Source organism: Gymnoscopelus microlampas, assembly GCF_963454915.1.
Source record: "Gymnoscopelus microlampas genome assembly, chromosome: 13".
NCBI lineage: Eukaryota > Metazoa > Chordata > Actinopteri > Myctophiformes > Myctophidae > Gymnoscopelus > Gymnoscopelus microlampas.
In genome coordinates this window covers 45,216,599-45,240,682 of record NC_139950.1, presented here as the reverse complement: position 1 = coordinate 45,240,682, position 24,084 = coordinate 45,216,599, and the positions used below count along the sequence as shown (strand labels likewise).

General features: G+C 43.7%; 1 protein-coding gene across 1 annotated transcript in view; it reads left to right on the top strand.

Moving 5' to 3' along the window:
• Positions 1-24,084, top strand: part of ptk7b (protein tyrosine kinase 7b) — a 138,448-nt gene that overhangs the window by 92,107 nt on the left and 22,257 nt on the right. Inside the window, exons 3-7 of the mRNA XM_084076880.1 lie at positions 1,902-2,004; positions 2,718-2,902; positions 9,874-10,021; positions 17,920-18,050; positions 23,365-23,631. Coding sequence (XP_083933006.1) covers positions 1,902-2,004; positions 2,718-2,902; positions 9,874-10,021; positions 17,920-18,050; positions 23,365-23,631 — 834 coding nt within the window. The remainder of the gene's footprint in view (positions 1-1,901; positions 2,005-2,717; positions 2,903-9,873; positions 10,022-17,919; positions 18,051-23,364; positions 23,632-24,084) is intronic.

The following is a 24,084-nucleotide window of genomic DNA, read 5'->3' as shown; positions in this document are numbered from 1 at the left end:
TGAATGAAGTTGTAAACGTGTCTTACCTGATGGGTGGGTTAATAACATATAATTGATGTAATGTGGTAATCGAGCTTTGCACACAGTCTGGGATAATATTTAGTAATGGAGCCTAACTTTGGAGTTGTCGGTTACATTAACACATTCAGTGCCAAGTAAATAAATAAATCAATCTAAATAATAGCCCAGAGTGCCAGCGTTTTTTAGTTTTCCTTACCTTTTCAAGTAGTAACAGAATATTTATATAGCATTTATATAGCGCTTTTATCCAAAGCGCTATACATAGATTGTGCATTACATTCACCCATTCACACACACACACACACACACACACACACACACACACACACACACACACACACACACACACACACACACACACACACACATTCATACACTGATGGTGGAGGAAACCATGTAAGGCACCAACCTGCTCATCGGGAGCAATTAGGGATTCAGCGTCTTGCTCAAGGACACTTCGACACTTAACTCTTCTGGGGGAGCCCGGGATCGAACTGGAAACCTCACGGCTTCCATCCGGCCACTCTACCCCTGAGCCCCCCCCCCCCGGGGGAGCAGGGGGAGCAGACTAGTTTGGGGCCATAGAAGTTAAGAGAGAAAGTATTGCCTCAATACCAGTTGGTTTCACTTGAGACTGAGATTTTAAGAGACTAGTAAATCTTCATGTATCCTTGCTCTTTACTTTTTTTGTTTCAAATGTCCAACTTCATAGCTACTGATTTGCTACTGTGCTTGTTTTTTGTTTTTTTGAACGACCTCCCCTAGCGGTTGATGTGCCCCAACAGACCGAGACAAATCCCTTAACGGAGAAGAGCAGCTCACTCCCATCGTTCCTCACTTCCTCTCTCTCTCTGGGTTTTTACGAGCTCCTCTGACAGCCAGAGTGGCCCTTTCTTTTTAACAGAGAAAGTAAATGTACTGTGTGTCCATAAAAAACATGGTTAAAGGGCAAAACTGTCTGCAGTGGCATGATGGAGGCAGGCAGCCTGACGCAGCAGAGACCTAAGCATTTTGTCTCGTTCGTATAACAGAGCGGGAGTCGACGGGAGTCACGGGGGCTTGTCATCATAGTGATGTGTCTGTATAGTCTGCTGCATCCATTAGCGTCAGGCATCGCTATAGCCCCACACAGTACCACGTTGTCCCGCTAAGGACACAGGACAGGAATACCACTTAACCCGTTCAGACCGGGAACGCATCTTTGTAACCCCCGCTTTATTCCATTATTTTATACTTAGGCTATTCAAAAATAGCAGATCTACAAGCTCACAGCGCGGCACCGAGTGCCGCGCTGTGAGCTTGTAGGTCTGCTATTTTTTTGGAAAAGAATTGTGTAAATGTGCGCAAATCTTTGAATATATATATATATATATACATTTTTAACTCAAGTCTTTGCTTCTGCATAGGGGGTCCCTGGAATACAATATTTCAAGATGGGGGGGGTCCACGGCCAAATACATATCATTTTGGGTGATCCTTGACATGAAAAAGTTTGAGAACTTTTATATTATAGCAACATACGTTTTTTAACTGTTAGGATTTAGAAGACATTTGTAGAATCCACCCAGAAGCAAAGATTTGCGTTAAAAAAAAAATATATATATATATTCAAAGATTTGCACCAATTTTCACAATTTTTCAAAAATAGCAGATCTACAAGCTCATAGCGCGGCACTCGGTGCCGCGCTATGAGCTTGTAGATCTGCTATTTTTGAATAGCCCAAAGAAATCTAAAAATGACACAGATTCATTCCCCGGTCTAAATGGGTTAACTCGATTTCCCTCGCTCTCGTTTCCTGTCCGTCCTGGTTTTCTCTTCCACCGGATTACTCCTCTCGTTGCTCACTCTCTCTCTCCTTTCTCCTTTCTCCTCTAAACAGGGCTGGAGAGCGGGGGCGTGGCTCTGAAGGAGCCGGCCACCGAGCAGGAGATCGAGAGTTCCTCTCCGGTCACGCTGCGTTGCCACATCGACGGACACCCGCGGTGAGCCTCCCTTTTCCTCCTTCCTCCTTCCTCCTTCCTCCTTTCCTCCCTTCACCGTCACCTAAAGTTCAGAGTGCAATGATCATCAAAGTTCACTCAGAACACTGTAACTGCTGACAGAACTGTGCCGTTCCTCATTTTGGCCTTTCTCATGCCCTCTCTCATGAGTCCCCCCCCTCCCCACTCCCCTCCCCCCTCCACATAGGCCTGTCACTATTATTACATAATCGTGTAATCGCAATTATTTGAGATGATCGCAATTATTTTTTCATAATCGTCATAATCGATTGAAACCTGTTCACACTTCAAATATTTAAAAGAATGTATACAATTATTAAATGTGTCAATAATTTCTTAGTATATTTAAGTTATTTGTCATATCTGCCCTGTGCCATTTTTTTTTATCACTAAGCCTAAAAGGCAAACGGAATTTAAATTTGTATTCATTGTGTTCCAAATGTTCAATGGCCAAACACACAATTAAATCGTTAATCGCAATTATTTGAGTGACAATTAATTGTCAACTTAAATGTGTAATCGTGACAGCCCTAACCTTACCCTCACGTCCTCATCTTGACATCAATTGTTTTTTCTCCACCTGATCATGGCCTCCTCCCTAATCCTTCATTTCCTGGTTGCTTCCTTCCTCACCCCTCGACCTCCTCCCGTCTCCTTCTCTCTCCCTCCTCTCTCCTCTCCTCCCTCCCTGGCAGGCCGACGTGTCAGTGGTTTAAGGACGGGACCAAGCTGTCGGACAAGAGCCACCAGATCAACAACAAGGAGAGAACCCTCACCTTCCGGAGCGCCAGTCCGGACGACAACGGCGTCTACTACTGCTGTGCCAGGAACGCGGTGGGCAACGTCTGCAGCAACAGCAACTTCACCCTCAACATCATAGGTGCGTGCACGGTCGTCTGAAAGTGTGCGTGTGTGTGTGCATGAGGGTCAGTGTTGATTTTGTCGATTAACCCATTGAGACCTGAAGCCGATTATACATGTCTCCTAAATCTCAACAGTTTTCTGAAAAACGTATGTTTCTATATCAGTGGTGCTCAATCTTTTTCATGTCAAGGACCCCCAAAATTATATGCATTTGGCCGCGGACCCCCATCAAAATATTTTGTTCCAGGGACCCCCAGAATCAACGATTTGAGTTAAAAATGTTCGCTTTAAAAATATATATTCAAATATTTGCACACATTTTCACGATTTAAAAAAAATAGCAGATCTACAAGCTCGTAGCGCGGCACTCGGTGCCGCGCTATGAGCTTGTATATCTGCTATTTTTGAATAGCCTAAAGTGTAAAATAATGCTTTTTAGCTCAAATCTAAAAATGAGACAGTTCCAGGTCTCAATGGCTTAAAACTATGACGAAACATGTTGGTCGACTACCTTTTTTCACTGAAGAAAACGAAATAAAAACTAAGCTATGGTGACTAAAACTAATACTAAATATACTGACAATTTCCTCAACAAATAAAAACTAGACTAAAATGTTAGTGAGGGACTAGAGATCCAGTAGAACCTAAAAGACGAGTCATTTTATGTTTGGTTGCGCTCTGAAAATAGCAGATCTGCTATTTTCAGCATGCAACCAAGTGTAAAATCAGCCATTACGACGCCATCAAGGCACCGCCAAAATACATTTTAGTCGACTAAATCAACTGTAGATTATAATCTTATGATGTTTAGTCGACTAACACTGACTAAAACATTTCAGATGACTGAAATATGACTGAAACTACATTTTATTCAAAAGACTTATGACTAAAACGAAATCAAAATTTGCTGTCAAAATCAACACTGCATGAGGGTAATGTGCTTTTGTACATGTCGGCCCGTGTCTGTGTGTGTGTGCCCTTATACTGCATGTGTGTACAGTGCACAGGTGGGGCGTGATTTATACTTAGTTGCCCACAGGTTTCACGTCCCCTAAAATAGCCGATCTATAAGCTCACAATGTTACATGTTACAAGTATGATCAGAGGTGGACGAAGTATTCGAGCCCAGTACTTAACCCATTGAGACCTGAAGCCGGTTCTACATGTCTCCTAAATCTCAACAGTTTTCTGAAAAACGTATGTTTCTATATCAGTGGTGTTCAATCTTTTTCATGTCAAGGACCCCCAAAATTATATGTATTTGGCCGCGGACCCCCATCAAAATATTTTGTTCCAGGGACCCCCCGGAAGCAAAGATTTGAGTTAAAAATGTTTGCTTTAAAAATATATATATTCAAAGATTTGCACACATTTTCACGATTTTTCAAAAATAGCAGATCTACAAGCTCATAGCGCGGCACTCGGTGCCGCGCTATGAGCTTGTATATCTGCTATTTTTGAATAGCCCAAAGTGTAAAATAATGCTTTTTAGCTCAAATCTAAAAATGACACAGTTCCAGGTCTTAATGGGTTAATATTTGTCTTGGAAATGTACTCAAGTAAGAGTAATAATCTGTCTGTACTTTAGCACAGCACTCAAGCGCATTTACTTCACTACTGTCCACCAGTGAGTGTAATCTATTAGGTGTATATGCCTGCTTCACGCCCCCCTGTTTGGACTGATCACGGTGGCCTCTGCGATTACATTCCACACAGAAAAACAATCCTTCCCTCAGTGTTTACTTCCCACGTTGATGGGGTTTCAAACACTCTCCAGGCTCTCAGAGCAGCTGCCGCTGCCGCCGCCGCCGTCGGCGCCAGCGCCAGCATCCTTAATATTGGAGCTGGGTAATAACGGCAAAATGAATAAATCAATGGAGCTCACCACATTCTTTCCCCCCGCTTTGTATACATATTTCACACTTTTTCCCACTTGCTATGATTTGTTTTTAGATTGTGTGTGTGTGTGTGTGTGTGTGTAGGGGGTGGGGTGGGGGTGGTGGGGAATGGGTGGGCTGACGAGCACAATGAGATCTGTTGCTGGGGGAGTACCTGGACCATTAATGGAGAGAGTGAGTGAGAGAGAGAGAGAGATAATGATGTTACTAGCAGAGAGTGTGAGATTATCTACTTAATACCTACACCACCAACTCAGACAGACTCTCTTTGCATCACAAACCATCAGTGGTGGAAAGTAACTAAGTACATTTACTTGAGTAAACTTTTGAGGAATTTGTACTTTACTTGAGTATTTCCAATTTCCAACACTTTTACTTCTACTCCACTACATCGCGGATCCAGATATTGTACTTTTTCTCCACTACGTTTATTTGAAAACTTTAGTTACTACTAGTTACTTTGTAGATTTTAATAAATTATTATCACAAAACATAGCCTACATTAACTAGCCTGGGATCCAGACTCCGCTACGTTCGATTGGCTTCTGATTGGTCTTTAGGGGGGGGGGGGACCAGTGTTGTCCAATGTAAAACTCGAGTCACTTCCTAACTTGCCTACGTAATTGAAATAAGAGTAAAATAGGAATGAGACTGAGAAGCGAAGTGAGAAAAAGAAATCAGCCGAACGTAGTGAATCAGGCAGGATCCCAGGCTATACATTAACCACTTCAGCCCTGCATATATTTCAACCATTTGAAAATAGCCGATCTACAAGCTCACAATGCGTCGTGAGCTTGTGGCATCAGCGTGAGCTTGATGCCAATACTTTTGTACTTTTACTCAAGTAAATTTTCAATTCCGGACTTTTACTTGTAACAGAGTATGTCTACATTGCGGTATTGATACTTTTACTTAAGTAAAACATTTGAGTACGTTTTCCACCACTGCTAGCAGAGAGTGTGACGGTATCTACTGTACCCACGCCACCAACGCAGACAGACTACATCACAAACCATCCTGTACTACACTGTACAATAACAGCAGCTCTCCCTCTGAGAGCCGTGCTTCTGTTTTTCCGTTTACTTCACCATTTGGCCGCGGTTGAACCGCCTGTGGTGTGTTTACACAAATGGGTGTGCTGTAATATGTTGTGGCTTATTTGCATTTTTTTGTTTTTATGTCTCTGGGCTGTTTTTTTTTTTTTTACATGAACACTGTTGTTTTTGTGCTCTCTCTCTCTGTGTGTGTGTGTGTGTGTGTGTGTGTGTGTGTGTGTGTGTGTGTGTGTGTGTGTGTGTGTGTGTGTGTGTGTGTGTGTGTGTGTGTGTGTGTGTGTGTGTGTGTATGTGCGCGTGCGTATGTGTGTTCGCCTGGTCTGTTAGCGCCTTTCGCTCAAGTCAGAGGGGAATACAGTAGGTACGGCAGCACATCTGTGAGGGGAATCTGATGCCCCCTTGCCACTCTAATTAGCCACCTGCAACACACACGCACACGCACGCACGCACGCACGCACGCACGCACGCACGCACGCACGCACGCACGCACGCACGCACGCACGCACGCACGCACGCACGCACACACACACACACACACACACACACACACACACACACACACACACACACACACACACACACACACACACACACACACACACACACACACACACACACACACACACACACTCACGCCACCAAGGTTAACACCTGGGTGGAGGAAGAAAGAGAAAAGGGTAATTGTTGAGTTTCTAGTTTCCAGTTCCACCCTTTGCTCCTCTATAGGTGCTTCACCTTAAGGAATGGCTGACAGCTTTTAGACAGGTTTTAAATGGACGGTCACAGGTCCTTGATGAAGTCCCATAACATCTTCCATCTGGGTGGGCCAGGTGCGCTCTGCTCTGCTTCTCTTCTCCGTTCTGTTCTGTTCTCTTTTTTTTTTTTTACACCATGTACTAGGGCTTTCACGACCGGTGATTTTTACTAGTTGACAAATTTGACCCACTGGTAGTCGACTAGTCCAGTGGTTCTCAAACTTTTTCGTGCCAAGGACCCCCAAATTGATATGTATGTGGCCGTGGACCCCCCCACCTGAAAAGAAGTTGTGCCAGGGACGCCCAGAAGTAAAGATATATGTTAAAAATGTTCACCTTTTAGAAAAAAAGGTTGAAAGGTTTGCACACATTTTCACGATTTTTGAACATTCAAAGTATAAAATGTGGATAATGGGGTTAAAATGATGGTGACGCTTTATTAACTCATTTTGCTGGGGACCCCCTGGTACCCCCCGGACCCCACTTTGAGAACCAATGTGCTAGTCGAGGTTCTATTATGTAATATGTTGAAGACGCTCTGGGGCACGGCATTTCCCAGCAGCTAGGTTGCCATGACAACGGAAATACATAAACAAAACGCGCGTGTGGAGAACGTTACACTGCAACGAAGAAAGGTGAATATCCAACCTGAAACCGACTTCACCACGGTCCACTACACAACAGATCGCTGCGACCGAGAGTTTTTAATTACTCTCGGCATTACACTATTACGTTCCGTTTATAATATTTGTAATTCAAAAAAGAAAGCTGTACAGGTGTGACTATAGTTGAAATTGGCTTGCTACCTTGTAGGACTGCATACAAATAAAATTAAAACTAAACAATAATAAATAAAAAAATCAACTATTTGACTGGTACCAACAAGGTCGACTAGTGGGGTTATACTAGTCGACTAGTCCAGTGGTTCTCAACCAGTGGTCCTTGAGGGGGTTCCAGGTGGTCAGCTAAATAGTGAGTAGAGAGTTGGTAATCAAATGGACCCTTATAGAACTTTAACTCTTGAGAGCGTAAAATGAAACCAAATGGACCCTTACGGGTCCATTTGGTTTCATTTTATGCTCTCAAGGGTTACATTTTTGTTAAACATTTGTATTACTAAGTTAAATAATTGTTATTTTGATCAACGTTTGCCTGTTATCTCTCCTATGGTACCAACATCAATACAGCATGGAATTGTGGACAAAATCTTACAGAACGATAACAAAATGTTCGAAGTCTTGGTCCGTGGCTCAAATGCTGAATACATAATTCGCTTTGATATGAAAAAGGTTGAAAACCACTGGACTCGTCGACTAGTTGGTGAAAGCCCTGCCATGTACCCAGTAGCGCAACATCCTAAGGCGTCGGGCTGCCAACCTGCTTCGGCTGTTAAGTTAGAAATGGCCACACACTTAAAAACCTGGATTAGAGGGTATTTACATTGCATCAGCTTTTTATATATGAGTGTACTACTGCCCCCACCCTCTCTCTCCACTCTCCTCCTCCTCGGAGACTAAGCTTCAGCTTGATATTTTGGGCTGTAGAAATGTGCTAAAAGCCGTGATAAGTACTACGCTGATTACTCCTCCGCTGGGGTCTCCCACATCCTCAGTTCCAGCTCAGACGAGGTCCAAGCCAGGCCAGTCCAGTCCAGCATTAGTCAAAGCTTTGGGAGGAGGGGTGTAAACGCTTGACTTGGGAAGGGTCTCACTCGCTGCTAAATCATGCTTTGATACAAACGCTCTGTGTCCGAATTTGTTCACTAGCTAGCTGTAAGCACCGTTGGTGTGGCCTAGGATGGATCAAGGGCCGAGAAGACCCCTGACCATAGCATTCATGGAGACCCCCCCCCCACCTCACACAACCAGGGCACACAATTCACCCAATTCCATTCTCAAAATGACATACCAAAAATAGCAGATCTACAAGCTCACAACGCAGTACAGCACAGTCTTGTGAGCTTGTCCTCTTTAAGTCATTAAGAACTGGAACGCATCTGTGTCACGTTTTGATTTGAGCTAAAAAAAAAGCATTATTTTACACGTTGGCTATTCAAAAATAGCAGATATACAAGTTCATAGCGCGGCACTCGGTGCGAAAAAAAAAAAATCGTGAAAATTCGTGAAAATCTTTGAATATATATATTTTTAAAGTGAACATTTTCAACTAAAATCTTTGCTTCTGGGGGTCCCTGGAACAACATATTTTTAGATGGGGGTCCACGGCCAAATACATATAATTTTGGGGGTCCTTGACATGAAAAAGATTTAGAGCCACAGATATAGAAACATACGTTTTTTTCTGAATACTGTTTTAGAAGACATTTGTAGAATCGGCTTCAGGCCTTAATGGGTTAAGTCACTTGCTGTGTGAACAAATAGAGGAGGGGGGGGGGGGGGCAAGTTTTAGATCACATGGCACCAGATGAAACCTCTGTGAGGGGGTCTGTGGTGGTCCAGGAGGCACAGAGGAAGAGATGATGGCTCTGATAGGCTGCTGGGCCCTGCTGGTGGAATGCTCCGTTCACTGAGTGACCTCATTAGCAGGGCTCCCCCGGGGGCCTGGAGGCACCAATACACACACACTGCCACCTGAAGGTTGCCTCACTGCCTACTGTACCTGCCACACTGTGCTGTTGGCAGCTTTTAATAAAGCCCAGCGTGAAATGGTGTGTGTGTGTGTGTGTGGGGAGGGTTGCCCTTATGTGTTTTTTTTTTGTATCTCTATATTATTTGTATCCGTGTGTGTGTGCGTCAGTGTTGATTTTGTCGACTAAAACTATGACGAAAAATGTTCGTCGACTACATTTTTCCACTGACGAAAACTAAATAAAAACGAAGCTATGATGACTAAAAACTAAGACAAATAAAAACTAGACTAAAATGTTAGTGAGGGACTAGTGCAGAAGAGATCCAGTAGAACTAAAAAACAAGTCATTTTATGTTTGGTTGCGCTCGGGTGTTGCGCTCGACGCGTTGTGAGCTTGTAGAACGGCTATTTTCAGCATGCAACCAAGTGTAAAATCAGCCATTACGACGCCATCAAGGCACCGCCAAAATACATTTTAGTAGACTAAATCAACTGTAGATTTAGTCGACTATAATCTTATGATATTTAGTCGACTGAAACTAGACTAACAGTAAAACATTTCGGATGACTAAAATATGACTGAAACTAAATCAAAATTTGCTGTCAAAATCAACACCGTCAACAGCTTAATGGAAGCTGTGTTTGTGTACTGTACTAAAGCCCCCCCCCCTCTCTCCTCTACTCCATCAGATAAGAGTTTTCCTCGGCCGGTGGTCACGCCCGAGAACCAGGTGGTGCTGAAGAATGAGGAGGCCGTCTTCCACTGCCAGTTCACCGCCGAGCCCCCGCCCACCTTGGAGTGGTACCATGAAAACGAGGTGTTGGCCAACAAATCCCGGTATGTACCCCCCTACCTCACCCCCCCACCCCTCTCTCTCTCTCTCTCTGCAGCCATGCATCCCTCCTGTCTTTATCATCTGTTCTCTTGTATTTACACTTCCTCCTGCTGTTCTACACCTCCCTTCATCTATCGCTCATTCCATGTTCTGTTCTCCCACTCATCATTCTCTTAACCCATTTTGGGCGGGAACCCCGATTTTTTAACTATACCTTTCAGGACGGGAGCCCCTTTTGGGGTTCTTGTTGCTATGTACAGTATATGGCAACATACATTTGTTGTCATTTTTGAATAAATATGTCACATTTTTCAGAAAACTTAAATCAGGATTTAAGGTCATTACACACCGGCGATAGGATAATTCCTTTAACAGGTCCGTTCATGAATGTCCTTGCGGTCTTGTTTCCAATGAGGCCATGTGAGCAATTAGGGGTTAAGAGTCTTGCTCAGGGACAAATTTAATTTCATCGACACATTTGCTAGCCTGGCCTGGAATCGTACCTGGGGCAACCAGGGCCTCTGGCTCCCTAGGCGGGCTCACTAACCACTCAGCTATGGCCACCCCGATAATGCGAATATACGCAAAATTCAGACTCCGAATAAATAAAAGACGCTTGTTTGCTCCGCAAAACTGATGTGGAAGCTTGCATTGACTTTATAAGGTTAAAAAAAAAACATAATTATTCACATGAAAAAAAACGCCCCCGGTGTGTAAGGACCTTTAGAAGGCGTTTTTAGAATCGGCCTCAGGTCTAAATGGGTTAACACACACACACACACACACACACACACACACACACACACACACACACACACACACACACACACACACTTTTTTCAACTCCTTCTCTCTTCCTTACTCCAAAATGTCAACTCACTTCTCTCCCACGTTCTCATATCTCTCTCTCTCTCTCTATCTCTCTTTATCTCTCTCTATCTCCTGTACCTAAGTGCCTGTGCTGTGTGTGTGGCGTATATTAATCCCCCTGCGTGGTAGAACCCTCTCTCTCTCTCTCTCTCTCTCTCTCTCTATCTCTCTCGCTCTCTCTGTCTCTCTCCGTTTTGTGTTTGCTATCACAGCTCATGCTGAGATGAATTTGAGGGGGGGGGTAATGTTGCGCCGACCGAGGAGGAATGTTATTCCTGGAACAAACCGCCGTCCGTGTTGCTGTTGTTGCACCACGCGGCTAATACATCACTCGAAAGGCCGGCGTACTCTCCCACCCACCACCCTCCCCTATGCCTGTCACGAAACTCTTTGTGGCTCCACATGGTTCTTGTAGCGCTGAACCACAAGGAAAACAAAGCAATGCATAAAGAAAGCCCTTAGGCTTTACCATCAGCCAGCCAGCCACCACGTTCAATTTAAACACCTCATGCAAGCACCGGCAAATAGGCAATTTCTGTTAGGCCCTCGACTTGGATGCAGCCTGTTCACCATGATGAGTGGGGTAGCTGGGGGTCTAACTACAGTACATATGATTGGAGAGGTTGTGTTCAGTGAGTGAGGGGAGGTGAAGGGAGTGTGAACAACTGAACATCAATACCCAATCGGTTGTGTAATGAGCTTGTCAGACACAGGCGCAGTGACCCCACCCCCCACATCGCCACTAATGCTGAGTAAGCATCGCTGCTGCGCTGGAATGGATAATAATGTGTGTAACACATGGATACACACACGCACGCACGCACACACACACACACACACACACACACACTAAATGGGCCCCCTGTTTGTCCATTTTTACACTCTACACACACAAGTTAACCATGGAGCGGAGGTAGCAGACCTACGAACGCATCGCAGTGCGACGTGTTGGGGTAGAGTGGCCGGGTAGAGTGAACTGGAAAACCGCAAGGTTCCCAGTTCGATCCCGGGCTGGGACGCTCCCCTAGAGTTAGTGTCGAAGTGTCCTTGAGACGCTGAACCCCTAATTGCCCCCGATGAGCAGGTTGGTGCCTTGCATGGTTTCCTCCGCCATCGGTGAATGAATGTGTGTGTGTGTGCGAATGGGTTAATGGCACAATCAATGTAAAGCGCTTCGGATAGAAGCGCTATATAAATGCACCATTTACCATTTTTACCATTTAGATCGGCTATTTAAAATACCTTTTTTTATAGAGCTTAATATTTTGCTGTGAGCGCGGACACACACATACAGTTGCTCAGTTTCCGTCCTGCACAGAGACAAACAAACATACGATAAGCACACACACTTAAACACACACACACACACACACACACACACACACACAGCTGTGTTTTCCTCGACCCCACTCTGTGTGTGTTGCTCCTCAGTATTTTGGGGTTGAACTATTTTAAGTAAGAGTACAAAAGTTTTGGGATAGAAATATACATGAAGTACCAGTAAGTTAAAGTACTCACATTTCTCACTATAAGCTCACAAGGCATCGCATCGCGATCGCTTGAACAGGTCTTAATTGGTTAATGTGTGTTTTGTAATAATAATAAAAATCTGCAAAGTAACTGATAATGTAAGTTTCAAGAAGCAAAAAGCTAAAGTTTTCAAATAATTATAGTGAAATAAAAGTACAGTATTCGCCTCTGGAGTAGAAGTATAAATTATTGAAACATGGAACTGCTCCAGTAAACTAAAAGTATCTTGAAATTGTACTTAGCTACAGTACTTGAGTAAATGTACTTAGTTACCGTACTACACCACTGGTGGTTCACAGCATGAGGCCGAGGCGAGTGAGAGTCTGGTATGTGTGGTGTTTATTGATCTGTCCTCGGTGTGATGGCGATGGAACGCGTCGGTCTGTCTGCAGGGGATTGTTTCTGCTTTGCACCTGTGAAGTTCACACAATCACTCACCCGCCGAGCAAAAACATTCTTTGATGTTGCCTTTAAGACGCGTTGCCCAGGGTGTGAACTTTGTGGGCGCTTTATGCTTCGGCGAAAAACGAATGACACTTTAATCCATTGAGACCAGCAACTCATCTGTGTGTCATTTTTAGATGTCTTTGGCTATTCTAAAATAGCAGATATACAATACTTGTAGATCTGCTATTTTAGAAAATGTGTGCGAATTCGTGCAAATCTTTGAATATATATATGTTTAACTCAAATCTTATTGCTTCTGCGGATTCTACAAATGTCTGCTAAATCAAAAAACAGTTTTTTGGAAAAAAAATCATATGTTGCTATAATATCAGTGGTTTTCAAACATTTGAGGTATTTGGCCGTGGACCCCCATCTCAAAATATGTTGTTCCAGGGGCCCCCAGAAGTTGTAACGGAGTTAAAAATATTCGCTTTAAAAAAAAAATATTCAAAGATTTGCACACATTATTTTCCTAAAATAGCAGATATACAAGCTCATAGCTATGAGCTTGTAAATCTGCTATTTTTGAATAGCCAAAGAAATCTTAAAATGACACACAGATGCGTTCCCGGTCTTAAAGGGTAAATTACACTTGCAATAGACCTTGTTTTTACGGCAGCCGTATTGACAAGAAATAGCAGGGTAACGCAGAGGTTACCGATGATGGTAATTAAGGTTCACTTCCATTTAATGTAGCAGAGCCTTTCAGTGAGCCGACAGGCACAGTACAATAGCAGCACCCTGACTCTGTTTAACCTGAATGGAATTGTACAGAACCTTAACCCATTAAGACCGGCAACGCAGCCGTGTCATTTTAGATTTCTTTGGCTATTCAAAAATAGATAATAGATAATATACAAGCTTGTAGATCTGCTATTTATTTATTTTTAAATCATGAACATTTGTGAAAATCTTTATTTAACTCAAATCTTTGCTTCTGATATTCTACAATGTCTTCTAAATCCTAATCCTGATGTTGCTATAATCGATGATGCTTCCAGGGACCCCCCCAGAAGCAAAGATTTGAGTAAAAAATATATATTCAAAGATTAGCAAAAATGTTCACGATTTTTCAAAAATAGCAGATATACAAGCTCATAGCTTGTATATCTGCTATTTTTGTATTTTTTGAATATCCAAAGAAATCTAAAAACTACACGGATGCGTTCCCGGACTTAATGGGTTAATTAGCATCATTGGTAACATCTGTATTCACCCTTCTATTTCGTGTCAAAATGGCTACTGTGAAAAAGCTCTATTATTGTTTTGGCTAAGCGAGAGGGGGGGAAAAAAACATCACACACTATATCGGTGAGAGTTGTGTGTCATATAGCAAAAATTGCTAAAACAAACCAAGCTTAAAGGATTCCTATAGCTGTTGAAGCTGCATTTGCTGTGGTTTAATGAAAGCACCGAAGTCTCTCGTCGCCGTGCTATGTGGTTGTTTTAAGACTTCTGAGCCAACTAACGTTCCACTGAACATTTAGCCATCGGTGGGTTGGAAACGTACACACACACACACACACACACACACACTCTACCAAAGCTCATTACCCCCCTGCTGCGGTACACAGACAGAAGGGATACCACAGAAATATCCCCTTTCCTCAGGGCTTCCATTGCAGCACCAGAGACACCACTGGGAACGTTCATAAATCCCTTTTATTTTTGGCTGACTCTCCTTAGAATCACACAGCGTTCCCAAAATGCATCCAGCAGCTCCTGCCCAGTTAGCTTACTTTATTCCTCCGAGGAGCCTGACCTCCATATTAATTCACCCCCATAGCAGGAGTTTTACAGACATGAACATAATGAGAATCTCTGGGTCGTGACAGGCTGTTGATTTGCCCTGTCAGTCGTGTTGGTGCCTTAGCGTCGTTGTTGTTGGTTGGTGGATGTGAGCCTGTCATCCTTGTCTGAAAGGTCAGACCTTAATTACTTCTCCTTTCTTATAGTCTCCATCACTGGAACTGACATTCCCCTCACTCAGCCTGCCAGGAGCCTAGCCCAGCCATCACACTGGGCTCAGTGAAGCAACAGCAGCCTCCATGAACTTAAAAGACAGTGGTTCTCAAACGTTTTCATGTCAAGGACCCCCAAAATTATATGTATTTGGCCGCGGACCCCCCATCTCAAAATATTTTGTTCCAGGGACCCCCCCAGAAGCAAAGTTTTGAGTTACGAATGTTCGCTTTAAAAATATATTCAAAAGGTTTGCACACATTTTCACGATTTTTCAAAAATAGCAGATCTACAAGCTCATAGCTATGAGCTTGTATATCTGCTATTTTTGAATAGCCAAAAGCGGTTAAAATTATTGGGATTCTATGTTAACACATTTTGCTGGGGACCCCCCCAAAGGACCCTTGGGGGTCCCCGGACCCCACTTTAAGAGCCAATGACTTAAGACATTATCCAAGCCACTTATGATGTTGCTTTATGTACAGTGAAGGCCTAAAAGTCATCAGACCATTTGTAGCATGCATTACAATTTACAACAATATGTCCAATGAGGGAAGTGTGACTGGCAGTTTACATATAACAAAGTACAAACCATAACAACATATAGCTTAAAGTAATACAATGCAGGTCCACAAATAACTATTTTTAGCAGCATCTGCTGGTCATTACCGTCACTGCAGGTCGTTCGTTTATTCCTGCGTTACCCAGAATTCCGTTTGTTTTCACCGGAAGCGTTTCAAAAAGCGTTCTTTTAATTGTTTTATACTATCTGTGGATCGTTTCTCTTAGCCAGGGGAGCTTTAGTTACCGTGAGCTGTGTTTTCTTTTGCTGTTGTTTTTCGATCTTCAAATCCTACAATCTCTTAAAAACAGCGTGAGATTCCTTTTTGTTATTAGCGCGGTAGTTCCTGGCCAAACAGGAAACTGGTGCGGTAGTTCCTGGCCAAACAGGAAACCGGTGCATTTCCGTTTCCGTTTTCCGGCCGGATGACATAATTTTCGCGGGAATGACTACCCTAGCCACCGTTTCAATGTAAAATAGTTTATAAAAGGCTTTCGGAGGTGAAATTCATGGAGTGGGTGTTGTGAAACATTTGCCACTCACAAAAGATATACAATTTAACTTTAGTTTGGTTGAAAAAGTTAACCTAGTATTACTTTAACGCAAAATAATCTTAGCAGAGAAATATGACTTCATATTTATTTCTGTGTGTAATTATGAAGTGTAATTTGGGCTTTAGTCTGCCAGCACCAGATGGCTTTTGTTTACAGAACCAGGATTATTATGATGGTGCCAACAAGGGGCCAGGCACAAAAAAATATGCATAAATTATGATTATTCTTTGCAATCATTTATTAGTTTTAGCATGTGTACATAAAAACCTCTCCATCTGTTATGCTAAATTGGTAAAATAAAACAAGATTGTTTATAAACAGTGGTGTAAAGTAAGTAAGTACATGTACTCAAGTACTGTACTTAAGTACAATATTGAGGTATTTGTACTTTACTTGAGTATTTCCAATTTCCAATACTTTTACTTCTGCTCCACTGCATCTCAGAGACAAATATTGTACTTTTACTCCACTACAATTATTTGAAAACTTTAGTTACTTTGTAGATTTTGATTATTATTACAAAGCACACATTAACTTCACACACACTTCAGCCCTATGTACATTTCGACCATTTGAAAATAGCGGATCTACAAGCTCACAATGCGACGCATTGTGAGCTTGTAGATCTGCTATTTTCAAAAGATTTTTATACATTTGAAAACTTGAAATGGGACATTCTGCCTAATGAGTACTTTTACTTTTCGTACTTTTAGGACATTATGATGCCAATACTTTTGTACTTTTACTCAAGTACATTTTGAATTCCGGACTTTAACTTGTAACAGAGTATTTCTATATTGCAGTATTGATACTTTTACTTAAGTGAAAAAAATTGATGACTTTTTCCACCACTGCCTACAGTACTTCACTCAAATGTGGCACACTGTGAACGTATCTGTTTTTGCACAAAGTGAAATTCCTGCGGCAGCATCAGACTGTTAATGAGCTAAAGGACCATGCCGGTGGTCTGGCATGTTTAGCCCATTGACTTCACATTACTGCTGAACATTTTCCTAAGCATGCCATCATGGTTTGTTTGATTTCTGAGGAAGCCATCGGATTTACTTTCAGTACGGAATGAAAAATCTACCAGCAGAGACTTGAAAGTTGTTTGAGAATGAGCTTATTCGCTTATTACACTAAACATCATTGTGTGTGGTGGTTATTTTTGGTCAAAGTTATGTTGTCGTCGTTTCATTTTCGTGCATTTCAAGGCTCAGATTGATTTGACAAGCCTTGCCAAAAAAATTGCATGTATCCGAATAAGGCAACCTATTTTGGGCATGGCCACCTCAAAAGTCCCGTTGCGTCACATTAGTCTGGAGGTGGTAAAAATGCACTGGTTGAAGGGGAACACTGCTGATTGGCTGAAGGGGTTGTCAGTCAACGGTATTACTCCCGCCCAACTCCAGCCCACAGCCACATTGCCGAATGTGCGATCATGCCAGACTCACTCCTGAAATAAATTAAAAATGAGATTTCCAGAGGGAGGGTTTACCAGGCTATTATAAACTGTGCAAGGAGGTTTAGCCAACTATTCACATGTAAACAAACATGAAAACTGAATTAACTGTCTATGAACTAAAAATAGTTCATAGACAGTAGAGTAATGATGTCGGTAGGGTCCTATAATTCAGTGGTTCTCAACATTTTCAGGCCGCGACCCCCCAAAATAATCATAACTGAACTGGGGACCCCCCACCCTGACAAGCACTTGGAATTGTAGAAGTTAAGGCATTACATTTTCGGTTCCACAGATACATACTGTGAAAATAGCCGATCGACAAGCTCACTGTCACCTGGGGACCCCCCAAAAAAACCTAGGGGTCCCGACCCACAGGGTGAGAACCACTGCTATAATGTGTGACTCTGTCTCTGTGGTTTAGTTGCCTCACCGTTTGGGTTCCTCCAGTGAGAGTTTATGAATGAGAGGATGAGCTGTAACTCTTACCTTTTATGTCTCCTGTCTCCACAGAGTGGTCCTGTACTCCAACGGAACCCTGCACATCACTCAGGTCAAGCCCAGGAACACGGGGGTCTACAAGTGTGTGGGCCGCGGTCCCAGGGGTCCCGACGTCACCCTGGAGGCTTCCATTATCATAGCAGGTATGAACACAATACAAACACACACACAGCTTTTATAGTTATTGAACTGGGTGACAGAGGAGGGGGGGGGGGCACTGTGGTGCAGTCGGTTGCGCTGTCGCCTCACAGCTAGAAGGTCCTGGGTTTGATTTCCACCGGGGACGCTGTGGGCGTTGGGGCGCGTGTTCTCTCCTCCACGTCATCAGTGCCCATAGCCGAGGTGGGGTTGGTGTAAGGGCCTTTCTGTGTGGAGTTTGCATGTTCGTCCTACCGGGGAAACCCCCCCCCCTGTTAGGTGATAAGAAGCGGCCTGCTAGCTCCTCATGCATTGAAGGAAGAATGAGCTCAGTTCTGGGCTCTCCCCAAGCTGGCAGAGGGAGAGTAGCGGCCAGGATTACACGCTTAGGCAATTGGCACTGGGTGAAAAAAGGGTTACAATTTTTTTTTTTTATGAACTGGGTGACCGATATATGGCTTGCCTCACTGAAACCCGAGTTTAAGAGTGTAAGGGGTTAATGTCGACCCCTCCCAGCTCACCGCCGCTTCTCTTTCTTTATTCTCATGTCTCACCTCCTTCTCAGTCTTTAACTTAGAGAGCCAGATCTGACCTGTGATAATCACATTACACCTTATTGACGTTCCGCCCAGCTGTATCCTCCACAGAGACGCGACTGTGAGCCTTTTTCCTGACTCGACCCCCCCCCCCCCCCCCACCCACACTCTCCTCATCCACTCTCCCCTTTTCCTGCTCCGGTAGCCATTTCCTCCTCCTGTTCCTGTCTGCCCCCCCCCCCCCCCCCCCCCGTCTTCCTCACTTGGCAGCTGTTAGCGGCGGCTACCAGCTGGTTTATTATTAGAATGTGTTGACATTGGGACACGTTTGGCTAGCTGTTAGCCAAACAAATCACAGTACAGGTACAGGTAGCGAACAGCCAAAAAAAACATAATGATGTCATTCTGTAACCTAATATTGATCACATTTTCAGTAAATCAGTGGAAGTGTAAAAAACAAAACAAAATAAAGAAACAGCGCCACACTCTCATTGTAGCTTAACACTGAGCAAAGGTTCATGCAAAGGTTCGTAGCCTGCATTGGGAATTCTAAATGTACTTAAGTAAAAGTACAAAAGTATTGGTATCAAAATGTACCAAAGTAGAAAGTACTTACTTATTATGCAGTATGTCCCATTTCACAAGTTTTCAAATGTATAGAATAAAAATCACACCCTGTGTGAAGGTAGCGGCGCCTTTGATACATTATGTCATCGATATGTGTTTATAATGTGTTTATAGCCATGTGTCACGTGAAGCTTGACCAATCACTTTGTTGACGGGTCTGACCAATCAGAACGTTGACGGGTCTGACCAATCAGAACGTTGACGGTGAACACGGACAAAGTCAGGTATAGAGCAGGATCCGCTCTATACCTAAAGGTATAGAGCGGCTAGCGCCGCTAAAAAAAGACAGTGTCCATAAGAAATGTAAAAAGAATTGGCCCTGGATTGTCCAACAGCTGCCTGAGCGTGCTTGACCAATCACTTTGTTGACGGGTCTGACCAATCAGAACGTTGGCGGGTCTGACCAATCAGAACGTTGACGGGTCTGACCAATCAGAACGTTGACGGTGAACACGGACAAAGTCAGGTATAGAGCAGGATCCGCTCTATACGCTAGCGCCGCTAAAAATCGAATAAGAAAATCTTTTGAAAACAATCGATCTACAAGCTCACAATGCGTCGCAATGAGCTTGTAGATCGGTTGTGAGCTTGCACATGGCTGACCTTGGGAATCCATATATGAATATGGACGACGCATCATGACATCATGTCAGGATGACATCATCAGTCTGACCAATGGGATAAAAGGAGACACAGTCTCCAGGGAAAGCAGAATTCAACTAACGCTCTTGGATTATACATATATTACAGATATTGTCAAACCTTCATCATCAGGTTTCATCAACTTACTTAAGGATCGATTTTGACTCGACGCCTTTACCTGGTTCTTCTTGACAGAGCCACCTTTGAAGCTCATTTGTCAGACATCTCGGTTCAAGTCCCAAATTGCATTTGATGAATCTAATTGTATCCCTGGAGGAGCTGTTGTGAGAAATGTTCTGCTGGACGCTGCATCTGCTAGGACCAGAGTTTGACAGTCAAGCTGCGGTTGCCGTGGGAGACAAAGTCTACTCATTTGGAGGGTTCGGGAACGTCTACAAGGATCATATTCATGTTCACATCTTCAACACTGTGTCTTTACGCTGGAGGGAGTTGACCCCAGTGACAACTGGAAGAGAAGGTCATCTTGAGGTTCCATCCAGGCGTTTGGACCACACAGCTGTGCTGATAGAAGATATCATCTACATCTGGGGGGGTTTTACATTACCCCCCCACATACGTTACCCGGGGGAGTACTGCAACGTGCTTTATGCATTTGATGTCGACACCCACAGATGGTTCGAGCCCAAGGTTTCTGGAACCGTTCCAGAGGCGAGGGACCGCCACTCGGCCTGTGTCTTGGGGAAGGTCATGTATGTTCATGGAGGATGCAGTAGGACTGGATACCGTAATGACATGTACAAGTTGGACACCACCACAATGGTCTGGTCTTTAATTAACACCAGAGGCACTCCACGACGTCCACGTCCTGCTCACTCTCACTCTGCCACCATCATCGGGACAAAGATGTTTGTATTTGGGGTCGGAGCCTTCGGCATCAACAACAACTTCAGAGTGTTTGACACAGTGACCAACTGCTGGCTGAACACACCTCCTGCACAGCTTCTTACAGAAAGACGCTGGGGTCATTCAGCCTTTGCCTACAATGGAGAGCTGTACATATTTGGTGGCATAAATATTAATAGAACTACCCTCAATGATCTGTGGAAATTCAGTCCAGACACCTTCTCCTGGAAGAAGTTTGGGCCCAAAGGCAGGGGACCGTGTAGGATGTCTGGGATGTGCTGTTGCATTGTGGGAGATCGTATCATCCTCTTTGGAGGTGTAAACACACCTAAAGACTTAAGTCCTAGTCTCAAGACGTTATGCAAGCTAGCAGTCATTCGGTACCCTCTGGACCAGTCTGAACTCCCACACAACATCAGGTGGGAACTGGCAGCCATCAGGGCGGATTAACCCTTCGTGGTGCCCAGTGCTACGGCCAGTGTTGCCAGATTCTGTGAGAGAAACAAGCAACCAGGTCTAGGAAAACCAGCCCAAAAGAAGCGACTATGGGCCACAGGAGAACTTTAACATATACATCAGCTATTTGAAAATAGCCGATCTACATGCTCACAACGCGTCGCGATGCGACGCGTTGTGAGCTTGTAGATCGGCTATTTTCAAATAAAATCTTGCGGGGAAATTATAATACGCAGACCTGGCAACCCTGGCTACGGCCCGTTTCGGTGCCCGGGGGATCAAACCCATGACCTTGTGGTCCAAAGGCGAGACGTCTGCCGACTGAGCTAACCGGACACTATTTCACATATGAAATGGGGAGAAAAAAAGGGAAAAAAGAAACATGTCACTTTCTGTTGGCTCATATGTGTTACCCAAACATCAGTCCATTAAGTTCACCTTAAAATGACTTCATTTTTTATCAATTACACGCCATATGAAGCCTTGAATTCATGGAAATCTTTTAGTTATTGTCGCATTCTTGAGACAGCCGCCGGTTATTTGACCCGCCTTTACTGTTGCTATTCTTGAATTTGAATTCCACCAGAATCCAACAGTTTTGGAGGTCTCCACCGGACAGAGACGATAATATCCTAAACTGTTACTTTTCAGGAAATGAGGTCCAATTTGTAGTTATTATTTAGTTCATTATTTAGTTACATGCTCTTGTTAATACTTTTCATTGGTTCAATATTCAGTGGCGGAAAAATCGGTTTTAGCAGATCTACATAGCAGATCTACAAGCTCACAATGGGTCGCATCGTTAACTTGCAGATCTGCTATTTTCAAATGGTCAAAATGTATATAGGGCTGAAGTGGTTAATGTAGATTGTGTAATAATAATCAAAATCTACAAAGTAACTAGTAACTCAAGTTTTCCAATAATTGTAGTGGAGTAAAAGTACAATATTTGCGTCTGAGATGTAGTGGAGTAGAAGTACAAGTATTGAAAATTGGAAATACTCCAGTAAAGTAACCTCAACATTGTACTTAAGTACAGTACTTAAGTAATTGTACTTTGTTACTTTCCACCACTGACACACACACACACACACACACACACACACACAAAGTACGCATGTTATAATATGCATCATACATACGTTTGTATTGACTGTACATGATTATATGTTGATGGAACATCCAGTTAAACACATCAACAAGCAAATTATCTACAAATCAAACATGAGTATCCACACTTGAGTTCTCTTTCCCCCTTTTTTCCAAAGACAAACAAAAGCTACGCTGTGAACTCACGCTTTTCTCTATCTCTCTCAACTTAACAACCGACTGAGGGAGCATCTCCACAATGCATGTATGTGCATGTTTTAATATTTTGAATAAGCTCAGGATCGGAATTTCAGCTCTCGGTGTGCTTCATCGCCACCAGTGTTCTGTTCCTCCAAACAGCTCGTCTTGCTGAAGGCCCCCCTGTTTCCCCAAGGCTTGGGATTAACGCTGTACAACTGTATCCTGCAGTTTTTAACCCACCGAGCTAGGCTAGGGGATCTCTTCAAATACCTTAATTCACTTAATCTGGTTGTTAATCCCTTTGGGCATTATCAAGGGGGGAGGGATTGTGTCACTGTAGAATTTAGTGATTTTTTTCCTAACAGTGTCTAACAGTGGTGTAAAATAACTAAGTACATTTACTTAAGTGCTGTACTTAAGTACAATAACAAGAGGTATTTTTGCTTTGCTGTATTATCTCCAATTTTCAGTACTTTTACTTCTACTCCACTACATCTCGGAGGCAAATATTGTACTTTTACTTCTCCACTACAATTATTTGAAAACTTTAGTTACTAGTTACTTTGTAGATTTTGATTATTATTACAAAACATACATCAACCACTTCAGCTGACACATACACACACACACCAGAACCAGCAGGGGCGGGCAGTGACACGCATTGTATCCGAATAAAGCAACCTATTTTCGGCATGGCCCGTTTAGAAGTCCCCCTTGCGTCACCCCCTGGTGGTCGGGGAAACGAACTGCTGGAGGGGCGGTGTTTGACAACAGTTTTTTTCTTTGTTTATCTCTGAACTTGCCTACAATCCCTTTAAGTGAAACATTTGAGTACTTTTTCCACCACTGCTTTTACTGAATAAGATGACTGACCATGTCTGTCTCTCTCTCTCTCCTACCACAGAGATAGACGACATGGTGCCGAAGCTGTCCAAAGTCTTCACGGCGGACACGCTGCAGCGCGTGAACTGTCGCTCTCCGCGCGGCCAGCCCAGGCCAGAGGTGTGGTGGGAGCGGGGAGGCCAGCGCGTCCCGTCCGAGGGCAGGGTCTACCAGGACGGCCTGGACCTGGTCTTCAGCCCCACCGAGGCGGGCGACTCGGGCATCTACACCTGCGTGGCCGAGAACAAGGCCGGACGCAGGACCCAGGAGGTGACTTTCACCATCGCCAGTGAGTAGACACACACACCATGAATACCACACACCCGGACAGAAGGGATTGTTTGATTTTGGTTTCATTTAACACATCGAGGTTTATTAAAATAGGGTACATCTAGTGCCAGCATATCTTCCATCCACTGATACGCTGATATGTTTCGTGCTGTAGAAGCCCCGACGAGGACGCGCATGTAAACAAAGCGTGCGTGCGAGACGGCGGAGGATCCCGACTAACGCCTGGAACAATAATATTTCTAACGCGATCCTCCATTGCAGAGTGATCGCCGATCGAAAACGGCTCAATTCCACCATGTTAAAAAGAAATACGAGATATTAAGCTTTTAGTCAAGGAGTTAACGTTGGAGCCGATCTACCGGAAGCATTTTTGACATGGATCCACATCCGGCCTCTCCTTCTTAGAGACTCCTTTGATGATCCCAAGGTTTCGTTTCGTTTGGCCCATTTT